The sequence below is a fragment of the Crinia signifera genome, chromosome 8, assembly GCF_055691185.1.
Source record: "Crinia signifera chromosome 8, ASM5569118v1, whole genome shotgun sequence".
Taxonomy (NCBI): domain Eukaryota; kingdom Metazoa; phylum Chordata; class Amphibia; order Anura; family Myobatrachidae; genus Crinia; species Crinia signifera.
The window spans coordinates 42,605,622-42,627,447 of record NC_139224.1 but is presented as its reverse complement, the minus strand read 5'-3'; the positions used below and the strand labels follow the sequence as shown (position 1 = coordinate 42,627,447).

Below are 21,826 nucleotides of genomic sequence, written 5' to 3'. Positions count from 1 at the left end.
GGGTCGGCAACACTGGTTAATTCCCATGTCAATATATCAGATGTTGACATTGTAAATATGCCAACATTTTGCTGATATTCCTCACAGAGGGCCAGGTGAACTACGCCTCAAAAGTGATAAAATGGAGAGTGATAAACAGCCAGCCAATCAGCTCCTACCTGCCATGTCACAGACTGTGTTTGAAAAATGACAGTTAGGAGCTTATCGGTTGTGTTTTTTTTTATCACTCTCCATTTTCACTTTTGTAGCTTACTGCATCTGGCCCATAATGAGGCCTTCTAATGTGGCCTTTTGACATCAACATTTTTCCTGGCCTGGGATCCAGGGATTAGTAACAGAGCAAAATTTAAAAAATAAATGCATTAAAAGTTCAATTGGCACTCCCTTATAAAGTATTCTATTGTATTGTAGTTTTATTCCTCTCATCTTCTCATTTCATTACAATTATTTTGTTATCAACAGGAACAGCAGGTTCTCCTGGTTTAATGGGACAAAAAGGTGAGTTGCCTGCCCCGTTACTGTTTTATCCTGTAGCATCTCCTGTAACCTCTTCATGGTCCATACATTTTTACCACTTCAAAATAAAAAAACGGTACTTATGTAGTATCTGGGCGTCCGATTTTGTGATTGTATGCCTTACCTTAAGGCATACAATCAGATGCGATGCGATGCAATGCGATTTTGCATAGGATTCAATGTTAAGAAGGTCCTGTTCATTTCCCCACTATCCAAGTGGGCATAGAGTTGACTTTATATAGTGTGGCGAGCGCAGCGAGCCACCGAGCCCGAAGCGTGGCGAGCAAACGCATATTTCTTAAAAAGTATTCTGTGTCCCCTCGCCACGCTTCGGGCTCAGTGGCTCGCTACGCTCGCCACAGGTTTATATCCAACTCCATGCCCACTTGGATAGTGGGGAAAGGAAAAGGACCCCTTTTTCCCATTGAATTCTATGTGAAAATGGACTCAGACCCTTTTAACATTGAATCCTATGGAAAAATCTTGACCATCGCATCGCATACGATTTGGTCGCATGCGATGCGATGCGATCCGATTTCTAAATCGGACGCCCAGATACTACATAAGTACCCAAAAAACTATTCCAAAGTTCCCTCACATGTGAGTAGATGTGTTCACATAATTTGATGGTCGCTCAGCATCAAAAGATTTTTCTCCCCTTCGGTAATAAAAGTCAGTCTAAACTTATTTTTTTTCTGGCTGCTATCTACATCCAGGGCCGGCGCCACCACTAGGCAGCTCTAGGCAGTGCTGGAGCGCGGGCAGGGGTGTCCGTGCCGCGGGGGTACCTGCGGCGCTGTCACTGCGTATAAAGCTGCTGTCAGCGGCGGCGGCGGGGTCCCTGCAGTGAATAGAGAATAACTAGCGCTATGCGGCAGCGCAGGAAGCGCTTCTGGGTTTGAAAACACTTGCCGCACGCTGATTGGCTGAGATTCAGCCAATCAGCGTGCGGCAAGTGTTTTCAAAATCAGAAGCGCTTCCCGCGCTACCGCATAGCGCTAGTTATTCTCTATTCACTGCAGGGACCCCGTCGCCGACAGCAACTTTATACACAGTGACAGCGCCGCAGGTACCCCCGTGGCACGGACACCCCTGCCCGCTCCAGCACTGCAGGGACGCCGATGCCGCCAGTTTTATAATACAGGTACCACCCCCCGGGCACCGGGGCGCCCCCACCCCGACTCGCCTGGGGCACTCCGGTGCCTTGCACCAGCCCTGTCTACATCATTTCGGGGAGCACCCACCACATTTGTGGGTGCGGACATATGAAATGCTAGGCATACCCCTACGACCACCCCCTGCCCGCCCTCTCCTGTCCCAGAATGAACGACCTGGTAAGTGTGAAACTTGCCAAAGCCATCCGATCCTGTGGTTTTCACATGTGTAGTTTAACAACCCAATCATTTCAGCGACAGGGTCTTCCACAACTATGGCTGATTGTTGGTTCACTTGGATCCCCACAAAAAAAGAGGTGCAAGATGGAATTGTCCATGGGCCCTCCCGCCCAACCGTATGTTGTATTTAAAGGACAAGCACCGTTTAACAAACCATTTTAGTGACCGGTTCTGCCACAACTGTGGCTGAAATAATTGGTTTGGGCCCCACAAAAAAGGTGCTCTGTCTGCTGTGTAAGTCCAGGGGTGCTGTTAAGACTGACATATAAGTCCATGCGTGCCCTGTTTGCTGTATAAGTCCAGGAATGCTACTAAGTCTGCTGTATAAGTACGGGGTACCCTGTTTGCTATATAAGTCCTGGGGTGCTGCTTAGTCTTCTGTATAAGTCTAGGGGTGCTTTGAATTGATAGAAACTGAGGACAGACAAAAGTTCAGGAACAACTTCCTACTACTAGTGCAGAAGCTGCTGCCACCAGTCATGACATTGACGACGCAAGTTAATCAACGTCCTCTGCTCAGGTCAATGCTCAATGTTATAGAGGGCATGTAAAATTCAAGAAGTTAAAATGAATAACAATTTTTTTTTAACTATTGTATCTGATGAGAAACGTAAAATTGGCAATATACCATTTACAACAGCAAGTGGCAAGGAAAGGCTAAAGCCTTGGCCTATGTTCATGACTGGTGGTTCATCTTCTAATAAAGATGGAAGCCCCACTTCCTCTTGAAAAATAAAAACAAATAAAGCTTGTTAAAGCACAGGAACTAACTGTGCATTCAGAGCTATCACAAATCACCAAGAATAGTTGAAGTGTGTCCGCAGTTGCGATGTCTAGGTTTGACCCTACCCATACTGTATGGGAAGAGAAGGCTACTTCCACCATTTGCACATCCTCTGCAAGTATTGGGAGGAGCAGCATCAGTCAACATTCTGACATTGAGATTGAGGGTGTCACTGTAGAAGAACACCAGGATAAGGAGGATATTAGTGTAGCTGGCGCTAACGGGGTAAGGTTTATTTATATAGCACATTTTCTCCAACAGGACTTAAGGCGCTTTACAGACATGAAAACATGCACAATGCCTATAATACATAGGATTTGGGTAATACAGCAATAGGTAGGTCTCACAGACATAAGAGAAAACGTTGAGAGTAACCAAAATGCAGGATTGGTGTAGGCATTATGAATAATAACTTCTATCGGTTGTGTATTCCACAATAACGAGGTGCCAGGTGAGGCAGCCATCTTGGGCGCCCTGCACAGGATTACCCTGGGTAGAATAGGTTGCCCCTAGAAGAAATTACACAAAATGTGGTGATTGCCATGTAGAGTAAAGTAGAGAGGATGTGGTTTGTATAGATAAGGCAAAAGTGGAAACAGTTGTTGCCCGTGGAATGAAAAAGCCCATTGTCATGCCTGGGCACAAAATACACCTCTTCTGTCTGGAATTAGTTATTTTCTACCCAAATCCATAATGTGATAATTATGGCAAAGGACAGCTCTTGCGTTAAGAGCTGTCCTTTGCAGTGAGAGTCGCCAGGTCCCATCGGGTCCCGGCGGCTCACCCCTCCCTCCCTTACCCGGCGCTGCTGCTGCTGCGCCGGACTCTCCTCCTCCCTGCACCCGGAAGAGGATTTTAGTGCAGGGAGGAGGAGGTCACAGGTCCGGGCAGCACAGCTCTGTGCTGCCTGGACACAGGTAAGGGGGGTCGATGCGGGGCGGCGGTAGGTCGGTGCGGGGCGGTGGTGGGTTTGCGTTAGAAGCACATAGGCTTCTATGGGGCATCGCCAGATATTTCTGGCGATGCCTCCCGGCACGGTAACTTAGAGCATCCCAAAATGCTGTAAAAACCCCGATAACGGGGTTTTTACCGCATTTTTTGCTTAGAGAATCTCCCCCATAGAGAGCAGCAGTAAGGATGTCAACCACCTGGAACATAACATCCTTCCTTATACATCACTTCCTTTTTCATCCAAATGTAAAAGTTATTTAAAAGTTATTGTCAAATTCAGAAAAAGCATAATCAGTCCAACGAAACCTAGCTGGTGTTAGACGTGCGTCCAATATCCGCCATTAGTGCAGTGGGATTTACAAAGTTGATTGACATACTGGGAGAAATTTACTAAGCGTAATACGCCTAAAATAGGCGTATACGTATAAGTAAATTCGTCGATTCGTATTCGTGGCACATTTGTATTCATATTTATATTGTAATATACGGATGCTAATTAGTGGGATATGGCTAATTGCCAGTAAAATATGCCTGGAAAAAACACATAATTTCCAGACGAATAACACTAGTGGCCTAGGCAGCCAATAGCGCTACTTGAGGGGAGGAGCTGCAGGATGTAAACAGACTGCGTCCCACTTACTGCGGTTACCCAGTGATGTTCATAGTCCCTCCTGAGTCCGTTCCAACAGATTGATGCCTGCCACGGGCGTCAGCAGCGCAATACGATATCGCCTGGCTCCACAGACTGGGCTGACGAGACTTCCGGGTTTGCCGTCTCTCGTGAGAATTCAGCTCACCGAGTCAAATGCCTGTGTTGTGCGCTCGTACTACCGGCCAGGAGGAGGCTAGTGTGGGGTGGATCAATGGTGCTGGGTGTTCAAAAGGCCTATCACGGCTGAAACGCGTTGGGAACGCACCTGCCTCGGATCGTCAAGGTTGGTGGGGGGGGGGGGGGGATTTCGGATTTCGGATCTGAACCCGCTCATCCCTAATGATTGTACAAATGAGCACAATTGTCCCAAATATGCAGCGTCATTGAAATTAGAGAAGGAAACACTTGTGGTGCAGATCTCAAAATTATCCGTACTGCCTATTATTTGCGAGTAAATCTTAAATTTAGTAACAGTATGAACTAGTACAAGTCACTTCAAGCACAGTCGTGTTTTGTGTTTGGTATATTGGGCCTAATTCGACATGGATTGCTAATCAGCGATTTTACAATTCGGCCGCATTGGGTGTGCGTGGCCACAATTAGCATCAAAATTCCTGATCGCTAAGTAGTCGCAGTTTAATTGACAGGACAGACAAAGATGCTTCAATGTTCTGGGAATTGCGAATGGATTTGCGAGTGGATCACTGTTAGCGATCCATTTGCAAATCAATCTCCAATTTGCACAGAATATTTCTCTCTCAGTTTGGGCGGCGGCTTAATGCTTGCAGTCAGCTGCGAATTCTCTGATTAGCAATCTATGCTGAATTAGGCCCTTTGTCAGGAAGTTAAAAAAAAGTAATCTACATTGTGCATGCTCTACTAATTAATGACTTTCCCCTTTAGGAGAGAAAGGGGATGCAAGCACCACAGACACAGCTTATGGTAAGTGAGAGTCTTAAACTCAGACATCATATAACTACAGAAGAGTACGAAGACTAAAGTAAGAGCAAAACTTAATCTTTGGCTGGGGTTTCTGAGGAGCAGCTGTGCAGAGCAGCCACATGGCACACTTATCTTTGTTTCTACCAGTTTGACACCTTCACAGAAGCGGACTATGCATTTGGCAGAGGTGTCATCAGTGCAGCTCATGGGCGTTCCCTCTCTTGAGAGGGACAGCTTTGGGACATCCCATTGTTTTTTTCCCTGTTCTTCAGTCTCTTCCTCTTTCTCCTGTACTCGTGGCTTGTTTACACAAACTGGTGACCTGGGGGCGGGGTATGGGGAGGAGGGGCCAAAGCTACACACAAGAATTGTGTATACTTGGAGCATGTCACCATGGCTCCACCCTCCACCCACTGTCCCAGTGTTCACCATGGACACTGAAATAAGGATTTTACAGAAATCCAATTGTTTCTATTAAAATTGTCAGTATCTTACTTTGTGTGATCTCCCGTTCTGGTTTCCCCAAATCCGACATTAGCCCTGTACTGTTTGTCTGCCCTGTCTTATCTGTACTCTCTTTCAGCTGCTCGAAACTGCAAGGAGCTGCGGAACCTTGGCTTTTTCCTCAGTGGGTGGTACAAAATATACCCAGATGGTGTAAAGCCTCTAACAGTCTTGTGTGACATGGACACAGATGGCGGAGGATGGATTGTAAGTGACAACAGACCTATAACCCTTTTGTAATGAAACGTCACCTCCAATACCTCTACTTACAAAACAGTATTTACATGCATACATTACAGTCACCATTACAGCGATCTTATTTCCATTTCTCTAAAACACATTGGGACAAATCTGAAAAGATTACTATTAAAACCAATGAGATGTTTGCTTTCATTTTATATACTGTGCTAGAAAAATGATATGTATCTAGACATTTCTGGCCCCCACTGAAAAATAAGGAGCCATATATACACATGGGGTTTTGACAGTGAAGGTATGACGCCTTCACCTGAGGGTCAGCTCAGATATCACAAAATCTATTTATTAACGAATGGATCGCACACACAAGGTAAATAGATTTTACATGAATAATTAGATGCAGGAAAAATGGACAGAACCAAGACTCGAACGCCATGCTAGCCTGGCCATCTAACAGCTCAGAGTACTACTATACATACACAGGGACAGAGTCATAAATGACATCAATGCAGACATCAGGTTACACATGTCAGTCTCCTATAGGTCAAGGGATCAGGACCTTCTAAAACCACTGTAGTTAATTTGTTAGAATCAGGATCCTCCTATACAAGGGTAAAGCTGTGTTCACACTGAGCCAGAGGTGCCAATTTATGTTTTTGCTGGTGGGTGCTCATCAGTGAAACATCGCTGGAGGTAGGGAGGGTGCAGCCGGGGTCCCGGGATGGTTGTTAGGGTAAAGAGGGCCATCCCATCTGTGTGCATAGCCAAAGGGCAGCTGGGACTAGCTGGCGCGGCTCTGGCAGTCCAACCCTGCCTGCCATGTCTGCGCAGGCTGTTCTCTGAGTGGGGGCGGGTCCGAAGAGCTGCGTGACATCATGGCCCGTCACATGACGAACCTGCAATGCACGTCTGGGAATGCAGCCTCCTTGTGCTAGGGACAGATTTTCTGGGGCCTATCCACTGGACCCTTGGTACCCGCTGGAACTGTCCACAGGTGCTCATCATTTTCCGTGGGTGCTCAGCCCTGGGTGCACTCAGGCATTCGGAGCCTATTAACTGAGCGATATACTTTCTGGTTGGGCATCATTCATTGTATACACTCTACAGAGGTCGCATGAAACAACATAAGGTTTGATGTGCTTCTCATCAGACCAAATAAAATTGCTAGCATTTTGGTGCCTATAGGGAAGTGTGCAAACCAGGTGGCAAACAATATGTCAGACTGACTTGATGTAACCTTCATGAAGGTTGGTCCAGTGTGTATATGAGCAGCGATATATCACATGTGACCAAACAATGTAAAATATCATTTGGTGGGTTTTTTTTTGCAGTGTGTGTGTGTGTGTGCGCTCCATTGGCTCCTTTTTGGCTCAAGGGAAATTGTCATTAAAGTCGGAACGACTGGCAGTCGCTCCAGTGTGTACCTGACTTGAGATTCTCCTACCTAAAATAGCCGACTTGTTTGTAATTCAATGTTAGTTCTAGTAGATACTGTACAAGAGAATGGTCATTGTTACACAGCAGAATTTAGGAAAACAACTAATGGATTTAGCACAGACATAGACAATGTGAATTGTTTACTGACCAATGCAATGGTACATGTAGAACAGTGAGTGGCAATAAGCAATGTTTGACATCTCAACTAGGGTAGCCAATCTCAGGATTGAGATCGGCGGGATCCTGGGATTTGGTCCCAAAATGTCCGGGATTTCTATACCGGGATTAGAGTGTCTAATGCTGGGATTTCGGGATACGCAGTCTAATGCCGGGCAGCGTCTGAGCACCTATTGTACATTGAGTCTCTATGGGATTACAATCATACTAATACAACAAGCGTTGCTCTTCCATTTTGCGGTTAGAAAGGATTGGCGGTAACATGGGGTCGCTAGTCTCGCACGCAGGACAAACCATTTATAAACAAGATTGATTTATTTGAATAATAATAATTTTGCAGTGTTTATATGGGATAGGAAAAGATCATCTGGTTTCCTTTTTAACAAATCTGCAGTATATTGTCTTGTTAACACTGGCCAACAATATCACGTACCTTCATAGTGGTATAATAAATCCATCTGATGATCTGTGATGTAGAAACCAGCTACTGTATGAACAAAGCAACATATTACCCTCAAAGCTGCTGGTCCCATTCCTCCAGGTATCGCCAATCAGGCCTTTCTCATCTTCCGGACTCACTTTAGATGGTTCCTCTGTAGTGAAATTGTAATTAGAGAATACACTTAGTTTACTGTCTGGTATTTCCCAAGGCTCCTAATCTTTCTGTAAACCTTTAGGTCTTTCAGAGACGATACGATGGGACTGTAAATTTCTTCAGAGAATGGGATGACTACAAACGTGGCTTTGGCAACCAACTGAGCGAGTTCTGGCTAGGAAATGAGAACATTTACAGACTGACGTCTTCAGGTAACTGACTCATTACATTCACATACAATCATATGTATCTTTAAATTATGGATTTGCGCAAGGGACCATTGGTTCTAGTGCCATAAGATGGGACGGGATGTTATGAGTGCCCACGATGGAGCTAGTCCCACCCCAAATATGGGTGCTGTCAGGGCCATTATAATGTATAGGTACACTGGGCAGCTCACCAGGGCCCCACAATTCTAGGAATTCCAATCAGAGGGTTGACAGATATTAACTGTATTGAAGCATGTGGAGAGATGGTGCAGGACCACAGGAGGTGTGTAGGAGCCCCAGTGCATTTCATAGAACCTATTATACTGTTAATATAGCACTGCATTGCCTATGGGGTCTCTAGTGAGCCAACCCATCCACAGATAGTCCTGCTCGGTGTCAAACTAATGTATGAGGGTGATTCATTAAGTACGATCACAAGAATATCTTCAAAGCTTACAGGTTACACAAAGTACACAAAGATTACAGTCAACTTCAGAGAAAATACAAAGAATTAAAAAAAAGTTCTGGCATCAACTTTGAATGAATAATGTCCTGGGGGTTAGTGCTCCCCTGATAACATTTGGCCATCCTCACCACGTGTGGCTGCTTTAGGTGAATAACACATGCTGCACAGTTTTTTTAATATTAGAGATGAGCGCCGGAGCTGAAGATTTGGATTTGGATTCTTTGCCGGGATTTGGATTTGGCTTTTTCAAATGGTGGTGAAAAGCTTTAGATTTGGATTTGTTTTTTTGGTACTTATGTAGTATCTGGGCTGCCGATTTTGTGATTGTATGCCTTACCTTAAGGCATACAATCAGATGCGATGCGATGCGATTCGATGCGATTTTGCATAGGATTCAATGTTAAGAAGGTCCTGTTCATTTCCCCACTATCCAAGTGGGCATAGAGTTGATTTTATATAGCGTGGCGAGCGCAGCGAGCCACCGAGCCCGAAGCGTGGCGAGCGAAGCGAGCCCCGCGAGGGGACGCATATTTCTTAAAAAGTATTCTGTGTCCCCTCGCGGGGCTCGCTACGCTCGCCACGCTTCGGGCTCGGTGGCTCGCTACGCTCGCCACAGGTTTATATCCAACTCCATGCCCACTTGGATAGTGGGGAAAGGAAAAGGACCCCTTTTTCCCATTGAATTCTATGTTAAAATGGACTCAGACCATTTTAACATTGAATCCTATGGAAAAATCTTGACCATCGCATCGCATACGATTTGGTCGCATGCGATGCGATACGATACGATGCGATGCGATCCGATTTCTAAATCGGACGCCCAGATACTACATAAGTATCGTTTTTTTAAATGGTCAAAAAACGCCCAAATCACGTAATTGTTGCGGGGGTTTTTTTGTCCCTAGAGTAATATTAACCTCAATAACATTCATTTCCAGCCCTTTCCAGACAATTCTGACCACTTTACAGCTCGCAATGTTGTTTTCATTCAATTTAGCGTATAGAGAAGGGGGGGTATCGCGCTCCACTGGGGGAAGGGGTGGTTGATCGGTACTGCAAATCCTGGGTCTTGTCCAGGACCCTTGGGTATGGCTAGTGGAAGGTATTGGAATGCGCACTCAGGAAGGGTTGGATGAGAGTGTTGGTGCAATAAGTAAGGACAGGGAGACAGATGTAGGTGTGCAGTAGTAGGTTTATTAAATAAAGGTGGGGGTGTGGGAGCTCCTCAAGGAGGATAAGGGCGGTGGGGATAGTCACTTGGACTCACAGGTTGGATACCTCCGCGTCTCTCACTGGGGGTGGGTTGTGAGGAGGGGGTCCTGACCGTGTGGTCCTAAAGTCACTAGCAATAGAAAGTCTTGATTAGTGTAGGACCTCTGCTGGGTGCAGGGAGAGCCCTTACGGGGATGGGGGTGGTCAACAGATCCCCTTCTACCATAAGTGGCAATTGCTGCTTATGTCTCCCCCTGTGTGCAGCTGGGTCAGGGTCTAGCAATGTGCTGTACAGGCTGTGTCCCGGTGTCGGGTGCCTGTCAGGTGGATGTTGCCGCAGTGGGGGTGTGTGCAGGTCGAGCAATGAGCGTCCCACTCCTTGCCTCTTACCCTAGTTCTGGTCGGTCAGCTGCCTAGCTGGAGGGGGGTCGTCCGGCCCGGGGCTGGGTCCATTTCTGCTGGGACCCAGTTGTTGCTCTTTCCATTGGTGGTGCCGATCTGTGTCCCCACTGACTCTGTGTGACGCTGCGCTCGACTCCCTCTGGGAGGAAACTGGTGTGGAGGATTGTGGGGCTTGTGAGCCAACGCGTTTTGGCCATGCAGCCTTTATCAAGGATCCTTAAATAAAGAAAAGCAAAATGTATTTTTTTATACTGGGTGGAGGCAGAACAATCACACACAGAACTTGTTCTGATAGTAGTATATGGTGTATTGGATTGCAGTGCAGCACACCACACACCACAATGAAAAAAATAAATAAATGAAAAGCTGACTGACAGCCTGCCTGTGTACTGTACCCCGCTACACTGACTGACAGCCTGCCTAACACACGACCAGTAAAATATAAGTATATAACCCAGCACAAACCCCAGCACAAACCCCTCTGCACTGCACACACCCCTCTGCACTGCACAAACCCCTCTGCACAGCACAGACCCCTCTGCACAGCACAAACTCCTCTGCACAGCACAAACTCCTCTGCACTGCACAACACCCCTCTGCACAGCACAAACTCCTCTGCGCAGCACAAACTCCTCTGCACTGCACAACACCCCTCTGCACTGCACAAACCCCTCTGCACTGCACAGCACCCCTCTGCACAACAACACCCCTCTACAAGCACAACACCCCTCTGCACTTCGCCCAGATCCCTGAACTGCAGAGCTGTGCGCAGCTTGTGGAAGCGTGACTGTGAAATGGAGCCGAATTCTCGGGACGCCAGGCCTTTATAGACTCAGCGTCTCGTAATAATCCGACACCAGATTGCCGCGTTCGGCTGTGCTCGGGTTTCTGAAAAAGCCAGAAACTCACGAGTGCGGCTCGCGGGGCATTGAGCCGGCTGTGTTCAAAGAGGTTTGGATTCTGGTAATCCAGACAGCTCATCTCTAGTTAATATACCCATTGTGTCCTGCTGCCTATTGCCCCAAATATGGATGCTTCTCGATCACAGGGCACGGGGAGAGAGACACTTGGGTTATAATTACTTCCTTGGTACCTGGTGTAATATTCTGACCCTTTTCTCAGAAGTGTTTCCTACCCACATAAGGGGTTGAAGTGGGAAGGGGGGAAATGGGTGGAACTGAGTTCCGCTGTAATTGTGGGGAACTGGTTCCACCTCCACCACAGCCCTTTACAATAATTACAATAGAAAAGCCTGTCTCAGCGGATTCTTTGCTATAATGGTGTACGCAGGGGAGCTGACCGGTCGGCGGTCCACGGTAAAATGGAGAGGACGGGGCCACGTGCCCATGAAAAAAAGATAAATGAGAGGGAGATAAAGGATAGACTGCCGGGATTGGGGGGTGTGGGACCTAGGCCTCTCCAGCAGACCCGGGTAAAAAGTGCCCACTGCCTCCCCTCTCGACACCCCTAGGTGTATGTGATGTCAACCAGCACTAAAGTGAAGAAGCGCCACTAAGAGAAGCAGGCTCTGTGCATGCCAATGACAAGGTGACAGGGGGCTGGAGCTACACAGAGAGGCTGTGAAGTTGCTGGAAGGATACAAGGCATGTAACTGCTGGAGGGAAACAGGTGGTGAACTGCTGGAGTGACAGAGACAGAAGTGTATAAATTGCCCTATTGTGGACATTTTGCAACCCATAGAAATCAGATTGGGTGGTGCAATAAGGGTGTGGTATCCTACAGAAAGCCAGCTCTGTACTTATTGCAGCCCTGACTGACAGTCCAAGAGGAAGGGAACAAGGCTACTGTAGCTTGCATGAATTATTTGTTTATCTGTGTGCGACTAATGGGCCATACACACATTTCTAAGTGATCTGTCTAGATGGCCCCCGGTGGTGGCAATGCGCAGTTCTGCTCGTCGCTATCATCTGACTAGATTTATACTGCATGCAGTATAAATCTAGCCATCACCATTGTTCTCTCAATTGAGAACGCTGGCTGTGACAGATCGCTCAGCATACATCGCTGGTGCATTGCTGTGTGCTGACTGATCTGTTCATTATTAGATCGCTCAGCCCACTGCTCCAGTCACCCCGTGTGTGCCGGGCATTAGTCTGACTCTGTATACGAAGTGCTGCAATGCGGACTTTCCCCACACAGCGTTCCATTGTGCTTTATCTGTGGGTTTGTATGTGTTTAACCCTTCAGGAACCCATGAGCTTCGAGTTGACCTGACAGATTTTGATAACAGATATAGTTATGCAAGTTATGCTTCCTTCGCCTTGTTAGGAGAAGACGACAATTATAAGCTGAGCATTGGAGCTTATAGCAGAGGCAGTGCAGGTAAGTGTCTTTATTCAACTTATGTGTAAAGTTCCGGGATGTGTCCTCGTAAGATCAGGTGCCCAGAAGACTTTAAAAGGCAGCAGGAAAACATGTACTGTTGTTGTTTTTCCTATACAGACCTATATGACTAATTGCACCGGGTGTGGTATAGGGTTCCGACAGTCGGGATCCCAACAGTCATTATCCCGACGTCGGGATCCCGGCAGTCATTATCCCAATGTCGGGATCCCGACTGGCCGGACCCAGACAGCATGGTGAGCGCAAGAAAGCCCCTTGCGGGCTCGCTGCGCTCGCCACGCTGCGGTCACGGTGGTTCGCTGCGCTCGCCACCTATTCTATTCTCCCTCTATGGGGATCGTGGTCCCCCATGAGGGAGAATAGCTTGTTGCCACCGGGCCCCTGTGTGTCGGGGTTTTGACTGTTGGGATCCCGACATCGGGTAAATGACTGTCGGGATCCCGACTGTCGGGAACCCGTCCGGCACCCATTGCACCTGCATTGTATAAATGGAAACTAAATGCTCATATTCACCTATACTGTATGGTGAGTTGGTGAGTGTGCATCACCCGTCCCATTGTGCTCATGCTGTTTTTACTAATAAACATGGGGGAGGGGGGGATGGTGGATGGGTCACATTGCACTTGCTCACTAGCTGCTGCTCAGAGCATCTTCTAGACCCCCCCCCCCCCCCCAAGCAGCAGTGAGCTCCACCAGCATTAGGGGAAGAAGACACAGCATCTGTCCCCACACAGGGCGGAAGCTGGAGGAGGGAGCGGCATGAAGCCAATGGCAGGTAAAGCTGGTACAACCCTTGGCTGTTCCACCCAGTGCAGCCACATCATCCGTCACCCTTCCTTATGCCGCTGATCGTTAGTAAGCCTGCGCCAGCCCTATACTTTATCTGCCATATACCTTAAAATGACCTGTCCAAACATTAAACTGTGAAAAAACCCATGTCGACAGTGTCAGAACTGACTTCACGCGTGGCAAGTTCAAACGGCTGGAGATCCTTGCACAACACAGAAATCAGCCTCCACTGCGCTTGAGTCAGGTGCAGCCCGCTACTCTGCCTATATCGTAGGTAGCCGTGTATGTTATGGATCTGGGTGTGAGCCCATCGTTGGAGTACTGTGACAGGCACGTGTGGACGATGGTGGTGGGCTGAGCCCTCAGCCGTGACCGCTGTTTAGGACAGCCACGGCGCAACCTACATTGACTCTATTGGCCTTCTCGGGCAGGTGACGGTAGACTGTGGATTGCTAGGCTTCTCTGTAGTCGCCGTGTTCGAAGGAGCGAGTTAAGCCCGCACCAACCCCGATGCAACCAGGTATTACGGTATGACAAGTCTACAGCGACCGCCCGAGACAGGACCAAGAGGAGATTTAACTACAGGTGCTAACTTGTCAGGATCCCCTGGCTAACGGCACCAGGCCAAGGACGGGGAGTGTGACCGAGTCACAGGCACAGACAAAGCAATAACGGGGCGCCACCAAACAAAACACACGCCAACACAAAATAGTACACTTAAAGTAACGGTACCCCAAAACAAGCGTGAACCCACAGCCGCGGGCCTCTCCGAATCACGGAGAGCTGAACCCGGACAATAATAATAATAATAACTTAGGATAAAGGGCCGCTTGCCTGCAGAAATAAAGAATAAGGAACCAGGCTCCACTGGAGCACTTACGTGACCGGACCGAACCCTCCGACAGCACAGGATGGTAACGTGCACGCCGGGAGCGACTTGGCAGGACTGGATGGTGCCGTGCCGACCAAGATGGAACCGGATCAGGACTGGACCAGGACCGGACCAAGATAGGACTGGAACCTGACCAAGACTGGACGCAGACCACAGCAAGATGGCAGCTGGACAACGATTGAACCACAACCGGACCGAGACAGGCCCAAGACAGGACCAGATCAGAACAGGACCAGAACTAGACTGGATCAGGACAGGACCAGGATAGGATCGAGGCTGGACCACGACTGGACTGTGATTGGACCAGGACAGCAAATAGATGATGACTGGACCCAGACTGCAGCAGGACAAGACACTTGACAGGACCCAGACTGAAGCAGGACAAGACTCTTGACAGGATCTAGACTCAAGCAAGACAAGACTCTGACAAGACCATGACTGGCAGGACCGGGACAGAACCAGATAAGACAGCAGGGAGCTGGACTGGACAGGACAGCAGGGAGCCAAACTCTCTGCTAGGACCAATATCACCGGTGGGGCTGAGCTGGGCCAGATCCCTTAAGAGGGATAGCCCAGCCTATCAGCCGCAGCCTCAGCACCTGACCGACCTGCCCTAATGGCTATCAGGTGGCCCGGGCGCGCAATCCCCAGCGTCCCTGCTGGGGAATGCTGAGGGCTAACCATGATGATGCCTGGCTGGGCAATAACGCGCACCGGCCGGGCGGAAGTGACGTCACCAGGCTGGACACAGCCGGGCGGAAGTGCCCAGGACGCCCTTCTCAGGGTGCTGGGACGATGCTGCGGCGATTCCGCAGCATCACAACAGTCAGCACTGCTGACAGTGTAGGCTTGAATGGTCTTTTTCTGCTCCTCCATCCTCTGCAGCATATAGAGGGTGGAGTCCCAGCACGTCACCACGTCTTGTTTAAGCTGATGGCAGGGCAGGTTGAGGAGTTTTTGCTGCCGCTCCAACCTTTGGCAGGCAGTGGCAGAATGCTGAAAGTGTCCGCAAATTTTTCAGGCCACCGCAAGCATCTCCTGCACGCTCCTGTCACTTCTGATGAAATGCTGCACCACCAAATTTATTGTGTGATCAAAACATGGCACATGCTGGAAATTGCCCATGTGTAATGCCCGCACACTGTTACTGGCGTTGTCCGACACCACAAATCCCCAGGAGAGTCTAAGGGGGGTAAGCCACTGGGAGATGATTTTCCTCAGTTTCTCTAAGAGGTTGTCTGCATTGTGCCTCTTCCTGAAACCGGTGATACAGCGTAGCCTGCCTTGGAAGGAGCTGGCGTGCAGGAGATGATGCTGGTGCTGCTGCTGCTGCGGAAGGTGATGCATCTACCCAGTGGGCTGTCGCAGTCATATAGTCCTTAGTTTGCCCTGATCCACTTGTCCACATGTCCACATGTCCGTAGTTAAGAGGACAGTGGGTACAGCCGCATTTTTCAGGGCACTGAGGATACTTATTCTGACGTCCCTTTACATTGCGGTTATCGCCTGCCTAGTTAAGTGGAATCTAGACAGGATTTGGTACCGGGGATACAATACCTCCATCAACCATCTAAATCCCACGCCACTGATGGCCGCAGTTATCCGCTTGGCCATAGGATGACTGCTGTCGTAATTTGTCCTCATGGCAAATGACTGTGCAATTGCTTAGTGAAAGATGAAGTGGTCTTACGTTTTCCCCTCTGGGATGATGACTGACTCCCAGCAGCAACAGCAGCAGAGACAGTAGTAGGAGTAGCGCTGCAGGATCCTCCAGAGGAATCCCGGATAGAAGTGAAGTCAGTCATGCAGGACTTCCGAAGAGGAAATTGACGAGGAGGGAGTTGGTGGTGTGCTTTTCAGGAGCTTGGCTCCAGGGCCGGTGCTAGGGGGTTCGGCACCCTCCTGCAAACTATAAATTTGCGCCCACCCAAATTTTACAAAGGGAGGGGTGTGGCCACACAATAATGCTCCCACTCCAAATGACACCACACAGTAGCACAATCTTATTCACCTAACACAGCACCAGTGCTGTAACTAGCCATTTTGGTGCCATGTGTAAAAAAAACAGGGACAGTGCGCGCCGAAGGCGCCCGCAAAATTGTAGAAGCGTGGCTTCATGGGAAATTGGCGTGGTCACATAAAAGTACCAAAAACACCATAATCCCCATAACACATTATGCTTCTCACCTCAAAGCCCATAACACATTATAGTAACCACACACAGTAATGCACATTATTCGTAATGCCACACATCATGATGCCCCTTGCACAATATGCAGAACACCATAATGCCCATTACACATTATGCCACACACTGTAATTCCCCTTACATATTATGCCATGCACTATAATGCCCATATGACATTGACACACATTATGCTACACATAATGCCCCGAGTACTCCTGCATATGCCCACATTTGTAGCATTGCTTATTCATAACACCCACAGCAGTTGCGAAAAGTAGTTGCTCTGCTTACAAGTAGTGCCCACAGCAGTTGCCGACATTAGTATTGCTGCCTCTACACGTGCCTACACCAGTTGCCGACATTAGTAGTGCTGCCTTTACACGTGCCCACACCAATTGCCGACATTAGTAGTGCTGTCTATACACGTGCCCACAGCAGTTGCCGACATTAGTAGTGCTGCCTCTACACGTGCCCACACCAGTTGCAGACATTAGTAGTGCTGTTTATACACGTGCCCACACCAGTTGCCGACATTAGTAGTGCTGCCTCTACACGTGCCTACACCAGTTGCCGACATTAGTAGTGCTGCCTCTACACGTGCTCACACCAGTTGCCGACATTAGTAGTGCTGTCTATACACGTGCCCACACCAGTTGCCGACATTAGTAGTGCTGCCTACACACGTGCCCACACCAGTTGCCGATATTAGTAGTGCTGCCTACACACGTGCTCACACCAGTTGCCGACAGTAGTACCGCTGCCTACACACGTGCCCACAACAGTTGCCGACATTAGTAGCACTGCATATAGATGTGCCCACACCAGTTGCCGACATTAGTAGCGCTGCCTATACACGTGCCCACAACAGTTGCCGACATTAGTAGTGCTGCCCATACACGTGCCCACACCAGTTGCTGACGTCAGTAGCGCTGCCTATACACGTGCCCACATCAGCTGCCAACATTAGTAGCGTTGCCTATATGCGTGCCCACACCAGTTGCCGACATTAGTATCGCTGCCTACACATGTGCCCACACCAGTTGCCGACATTAGCAGCGCTGCCTATATACGTGCCTACACCAGTTGCCGACATTAGTAGCGCTGCCTACACATGTGCCCACACCAGTTGCCGACATTAGTAGTGCTGCCTACACATGTGCCCACACTAGTTGCCGACATTAGTAGTGCTGCATACACATGTGCCCACACCAGTTGCTGACATTAGTAGTGCTGCCAACACACGTGCCCACATCAGTTGCCGACATTAGTACAATCACACTTTACAATGGTGGCAGCTCATCCTGTCCTGTTTCCTGTTGTCTTCAGGCAGTCTTGCTCCCTTGTAGCTCCACCCCTTCTGGTCCATGTAGCCACGCCCCCTCCATCCATGTAGCTCCGCCCTCTTTCGCCCCTGCCGATGACAGCTGGTAATGAGCCAGGAGGGATCTCTGTGCCTCCGACGCTGCTGCCTGTAATGAAGTGTGACAGGCACAGCAGCAGCAGCCGGCAGGCACGGAGGACAGCAGAGGATGTACAGCAGGGAGGGCGCCTCTCCTACCCAGCGCCTACCTGCTTTGCATCCTCTGCTGAGTGGGTAGCGCCGGCCCTGCTTGGCTCCAACAGGAGGACCAAGGGAGGATGTCCCTAAGTGGGCAAGATCCTTATCCATGCTTTATTGGAGCTTTACATAAGCTACATATGGCAATACATTTGTTGTCCGGATTCCGATAAAATAAATTCCAGACCGTAGAGGTAGATTTATTGGTCCTCTGCCGATGGGCTTTTTCATCCCATGGACAACAACTGTTTCCCCCCTGGTGCCTCATTTAAGTAAACCACCTCAGCATCCTCCTCGTCAACTTCCTCCTCAGCGCCAGCTACAGATGGAGCCGGCCTGGTCTTTGCAGGGGATGGCGGCAGAATCGCCAGCCGCCATCCCCCGCCAGCCGCCATCTGATATGCGAAAGAGGGAGCGCGTGCACGAGATGCGTGCGCGGATTCCCCCGGGTCCCCGTCGGCTTGTCGGTGGTCACCAGGGGCCCCCACCGCCTCCTCGCACCCCCCCCCCCCCTAACCCTGTCCGTCTCCCTGAAGCGGAGACGGACAGGGTTCCCGTCGCCCCGCCGCCCGGAAACTGAGATGCGCGTGCATGTGAGACGCACACGCGTCTCAGTTAGATGGAGCGCCTCGCTGCTGGCGGATCGCCAGCAAAGACAGTCTGGCGATTCGCCAGCAAGAGGGAGCCCGGCTCCATCTGTACATCAATATCCTCCTCTCAGTCTCCAACATTGACACCTTCCTTATCTAAATCAGGAACTGCGCTGTGGGTGATCCTTCCAGCATATGCAGAGGGAGTGCTGAAAATGGTGGAAGGAGCCACCTCTTCCCGTACAGCGATGGGAAGGTCAGGCATCGCAACCACCAAAGCCCTTTGACTTTCCTTGGTGGTTTGTGATAACATGTCAATTTCTGAAGGGGGGAGTAGGAGGGCTTGCATGGTCATGTGTAGTTGAACCACCAGTCATGAATACAGGCGAGGGCCTTAACCATTCCTTGCCACTCTGTGTCGTAAATGGCCAATTTTACGTTTCTCCTCCAATGATTTGATTTTTTGGGGGGGTCCTCCTTTTACTCAACTTTGGCTTTTTGGATTTTACATGCCCTGTACTTTGACACTGGACATTGGTCTTGGCAGAAGACATTGATTGCATATCATCGTCTATGTCATCATTACTACTTGAATTTGCAGCAGATTCAGAAGTAAGAGGAAGTGGCCCTTCATCTTTCCCTATTTGATTCTCCATATTTTGGATCTCCATTATTTTTGTGGAGTTATGCAATATATTACACCACAGGACAGCACCACTGGAGTGCAAGTATATATGGCAGTAGATGCACCAATAGAGAGGTATTATATATACGGCAGTATATGCCCCACCAGAGAGATATTATATATACGGCAGTAAATTAATTAGGCACCAGCAGAGAGATATTATATATAGGGCAGTAAATTTATTAGGCACCACCAGAGAGATATTATATATACGGCAGTAGATTAATTAGGCACCACAAGAGAGATATTATATATACGGCAGTAAATTAATTTTGCACCACCAGAGAGATATTCTATTTACTGCAGTAGATTTATTAGGCACCACCAGAGAGATATTATATATACGATATACAGCAGTATAATTAATATGCACCAATAGAGATATTATTTTATTTAGTAGATGCACCAGTACACTGTTAATTTATTAATATGTCAGACTCACTATAGTAGATGCACCAGCAGAGAATATGTTTACTAGTTATATAAGGCTGTTAAAAATACACCAGCAGGGAGGTATTATACAGCAGATGCACAAGTAGACTGGTATACAAGTGGTTAATAAGTTTAACAACAGTGCACACTGCCCAGTCATATACTGTACACATGTCTGATTGAAGTGGACAGGTAGAGGTACTACTGACTGGGCTGGCAGCCAGCCACTGGCAGTGCAGAGCACATACCACCAGAGAGCAGTGGCACTAGTAGGCACTGGCAGTCGCCCCAGCAGCAATAAAAACACAGCTCCCTAACCTAACAAATCTCCACACAGTAAGGACACTCCTATCCTTAACCCTCCTATCGCATGAGTGACAAATGGTGCCGGACGCTCGCTATTTATATAGCGGTCAAGATCTCATGAGAATCCGGCGCCGGGCAATGACGTTTTGCCCGTGCACCCGGATCCGAGTCAGGCGGGAAGCCCCGAGTGCCGCTCGGATCCAGGCTCGGATTGATGACGTTCGTGCGGGATCGGATCTGTGAAATCAGAGCCTGCACATCTCTACGTTCCCCCCCTCAAAAAAATCTGATCTTTTCTATATTATATTAAATTTGTAATTAAATACGTAAGTTATTGTACAGATGTGTACTTATACTCCTATCCTTAATACACTATGGAGAAGATCTATGAAGCAGTGCAAGCAATGTAGAATTGAACCACCAGATATACTGTAAATGTTGCCTCAATGCTGATTGGATGCCATAGTCAAATTCTTCATTCTACACTACTTTATACATCTCCCCCTATGTGTAGCAAGACACCAGGCGTGCTGAACCTACAGGTCCTGTGCCACTCTGCTAGAGTTGGCATCTTTTTCAATATCTTCACCTGAAACTTCATCTGTTCAAAATGAGATTTGAACCCTTGGAATGCCAGGTGAATTTTAAAAATAGGTGTGAAAATTGCCAAGCAAACATTTTCACCATAATGACCTGTATTGTTACCTTATATAGGTAATATAATCTTTTTTTACACAACATTTTTTATTTGAATTAATATAACAAATGTGAGTGACGCTGGCATTTGTTGCGGATATTTTGCACATCTCGAAAAAAAATGCTAAATATACATTGATTTGAACCGTAAATATTCCCCCATAACAACTTGCCATTTCCCAAAACAAGTATCAGAAAAACATTGCCCACTAATACTCGATGACGGAGACAGCTGCCACTGCTTGGCTCATTATAGGTGCACCACTGGATCATTATAGGTGCACCCCTGGCTCATTATAGGTGCACCCCTGGCTCATTATAGGTGCACCCCTGGCTCATTATAGGTGCACCTCCGGCTCATTACAGGAATATTCCTGACTTGTTATAGGCTCCCCCCTGTCAGACGGAGCCAGGTTAAAAATGCTAAATATTACATATATAACATGTTTTCATTTCTTGCTGTCTTTGTTCCCTGCAGGTGACTCTCTTACCTATCATAACAACCGTCCCTTCACAACGAAAGACAGGGACAATGATGAACAGTTAAGCAACTGTGCAATCATGTTTAAAGGTGCTTGGTGGTATGGAAGCTGCCATAACTCCAATCTGAATGGACAGTATCTGAGAGGGACACATACCAGCAACGCAGATGGAATTAATTGGAAATCTGGCAAGGGACTGCAACACTCTTATAAGATAACGGAAATGAAGTTCAGGCCTCTCTAACCTATAACAGGGGATAGTGTGGGAGAGGTACGTGGCTAACAGCGGCTAGTAAGAGGGTTGTCAGTCCTACTGTGCAAATATGCAAAAAAAACTGGGCTGGGGGTATTATACCAGTGCTGGCTGTATGAAAATTAACCAATAATGTACATGGAATGTATCTA

General features: G+C 48.2%; 1 protein-coding gene across 1 annotated transcript; it reads left to right on the top strand.

The window, feature by feature from the left end:
* Positions 1 to 465: 465 nt before the first annotated feature.
* Positions 466 to 21,665, top strand: LOC146027219 (ficolin-2-like). Its single transcript, XM_083158175.1, has 6 exons — positions 466 to 498; positions 5,201 to 5,239; positions 5,823 to 5,950; positions 8,233 to 8,362; positions 12,648 to 12,782; positions 21,418 to 21,665. Exons 1-6 carry the CDS (start codon positions 486 to 488, stop codon positions 21,663 to 21,665), a joined length of 693 nt encoding a protein of 230 aa, XP_083014301.1. The 5' UTR covers positions 466 to 485.
* Positions 21,666 to 21,826: the final 161 nt, after the last annotated feature.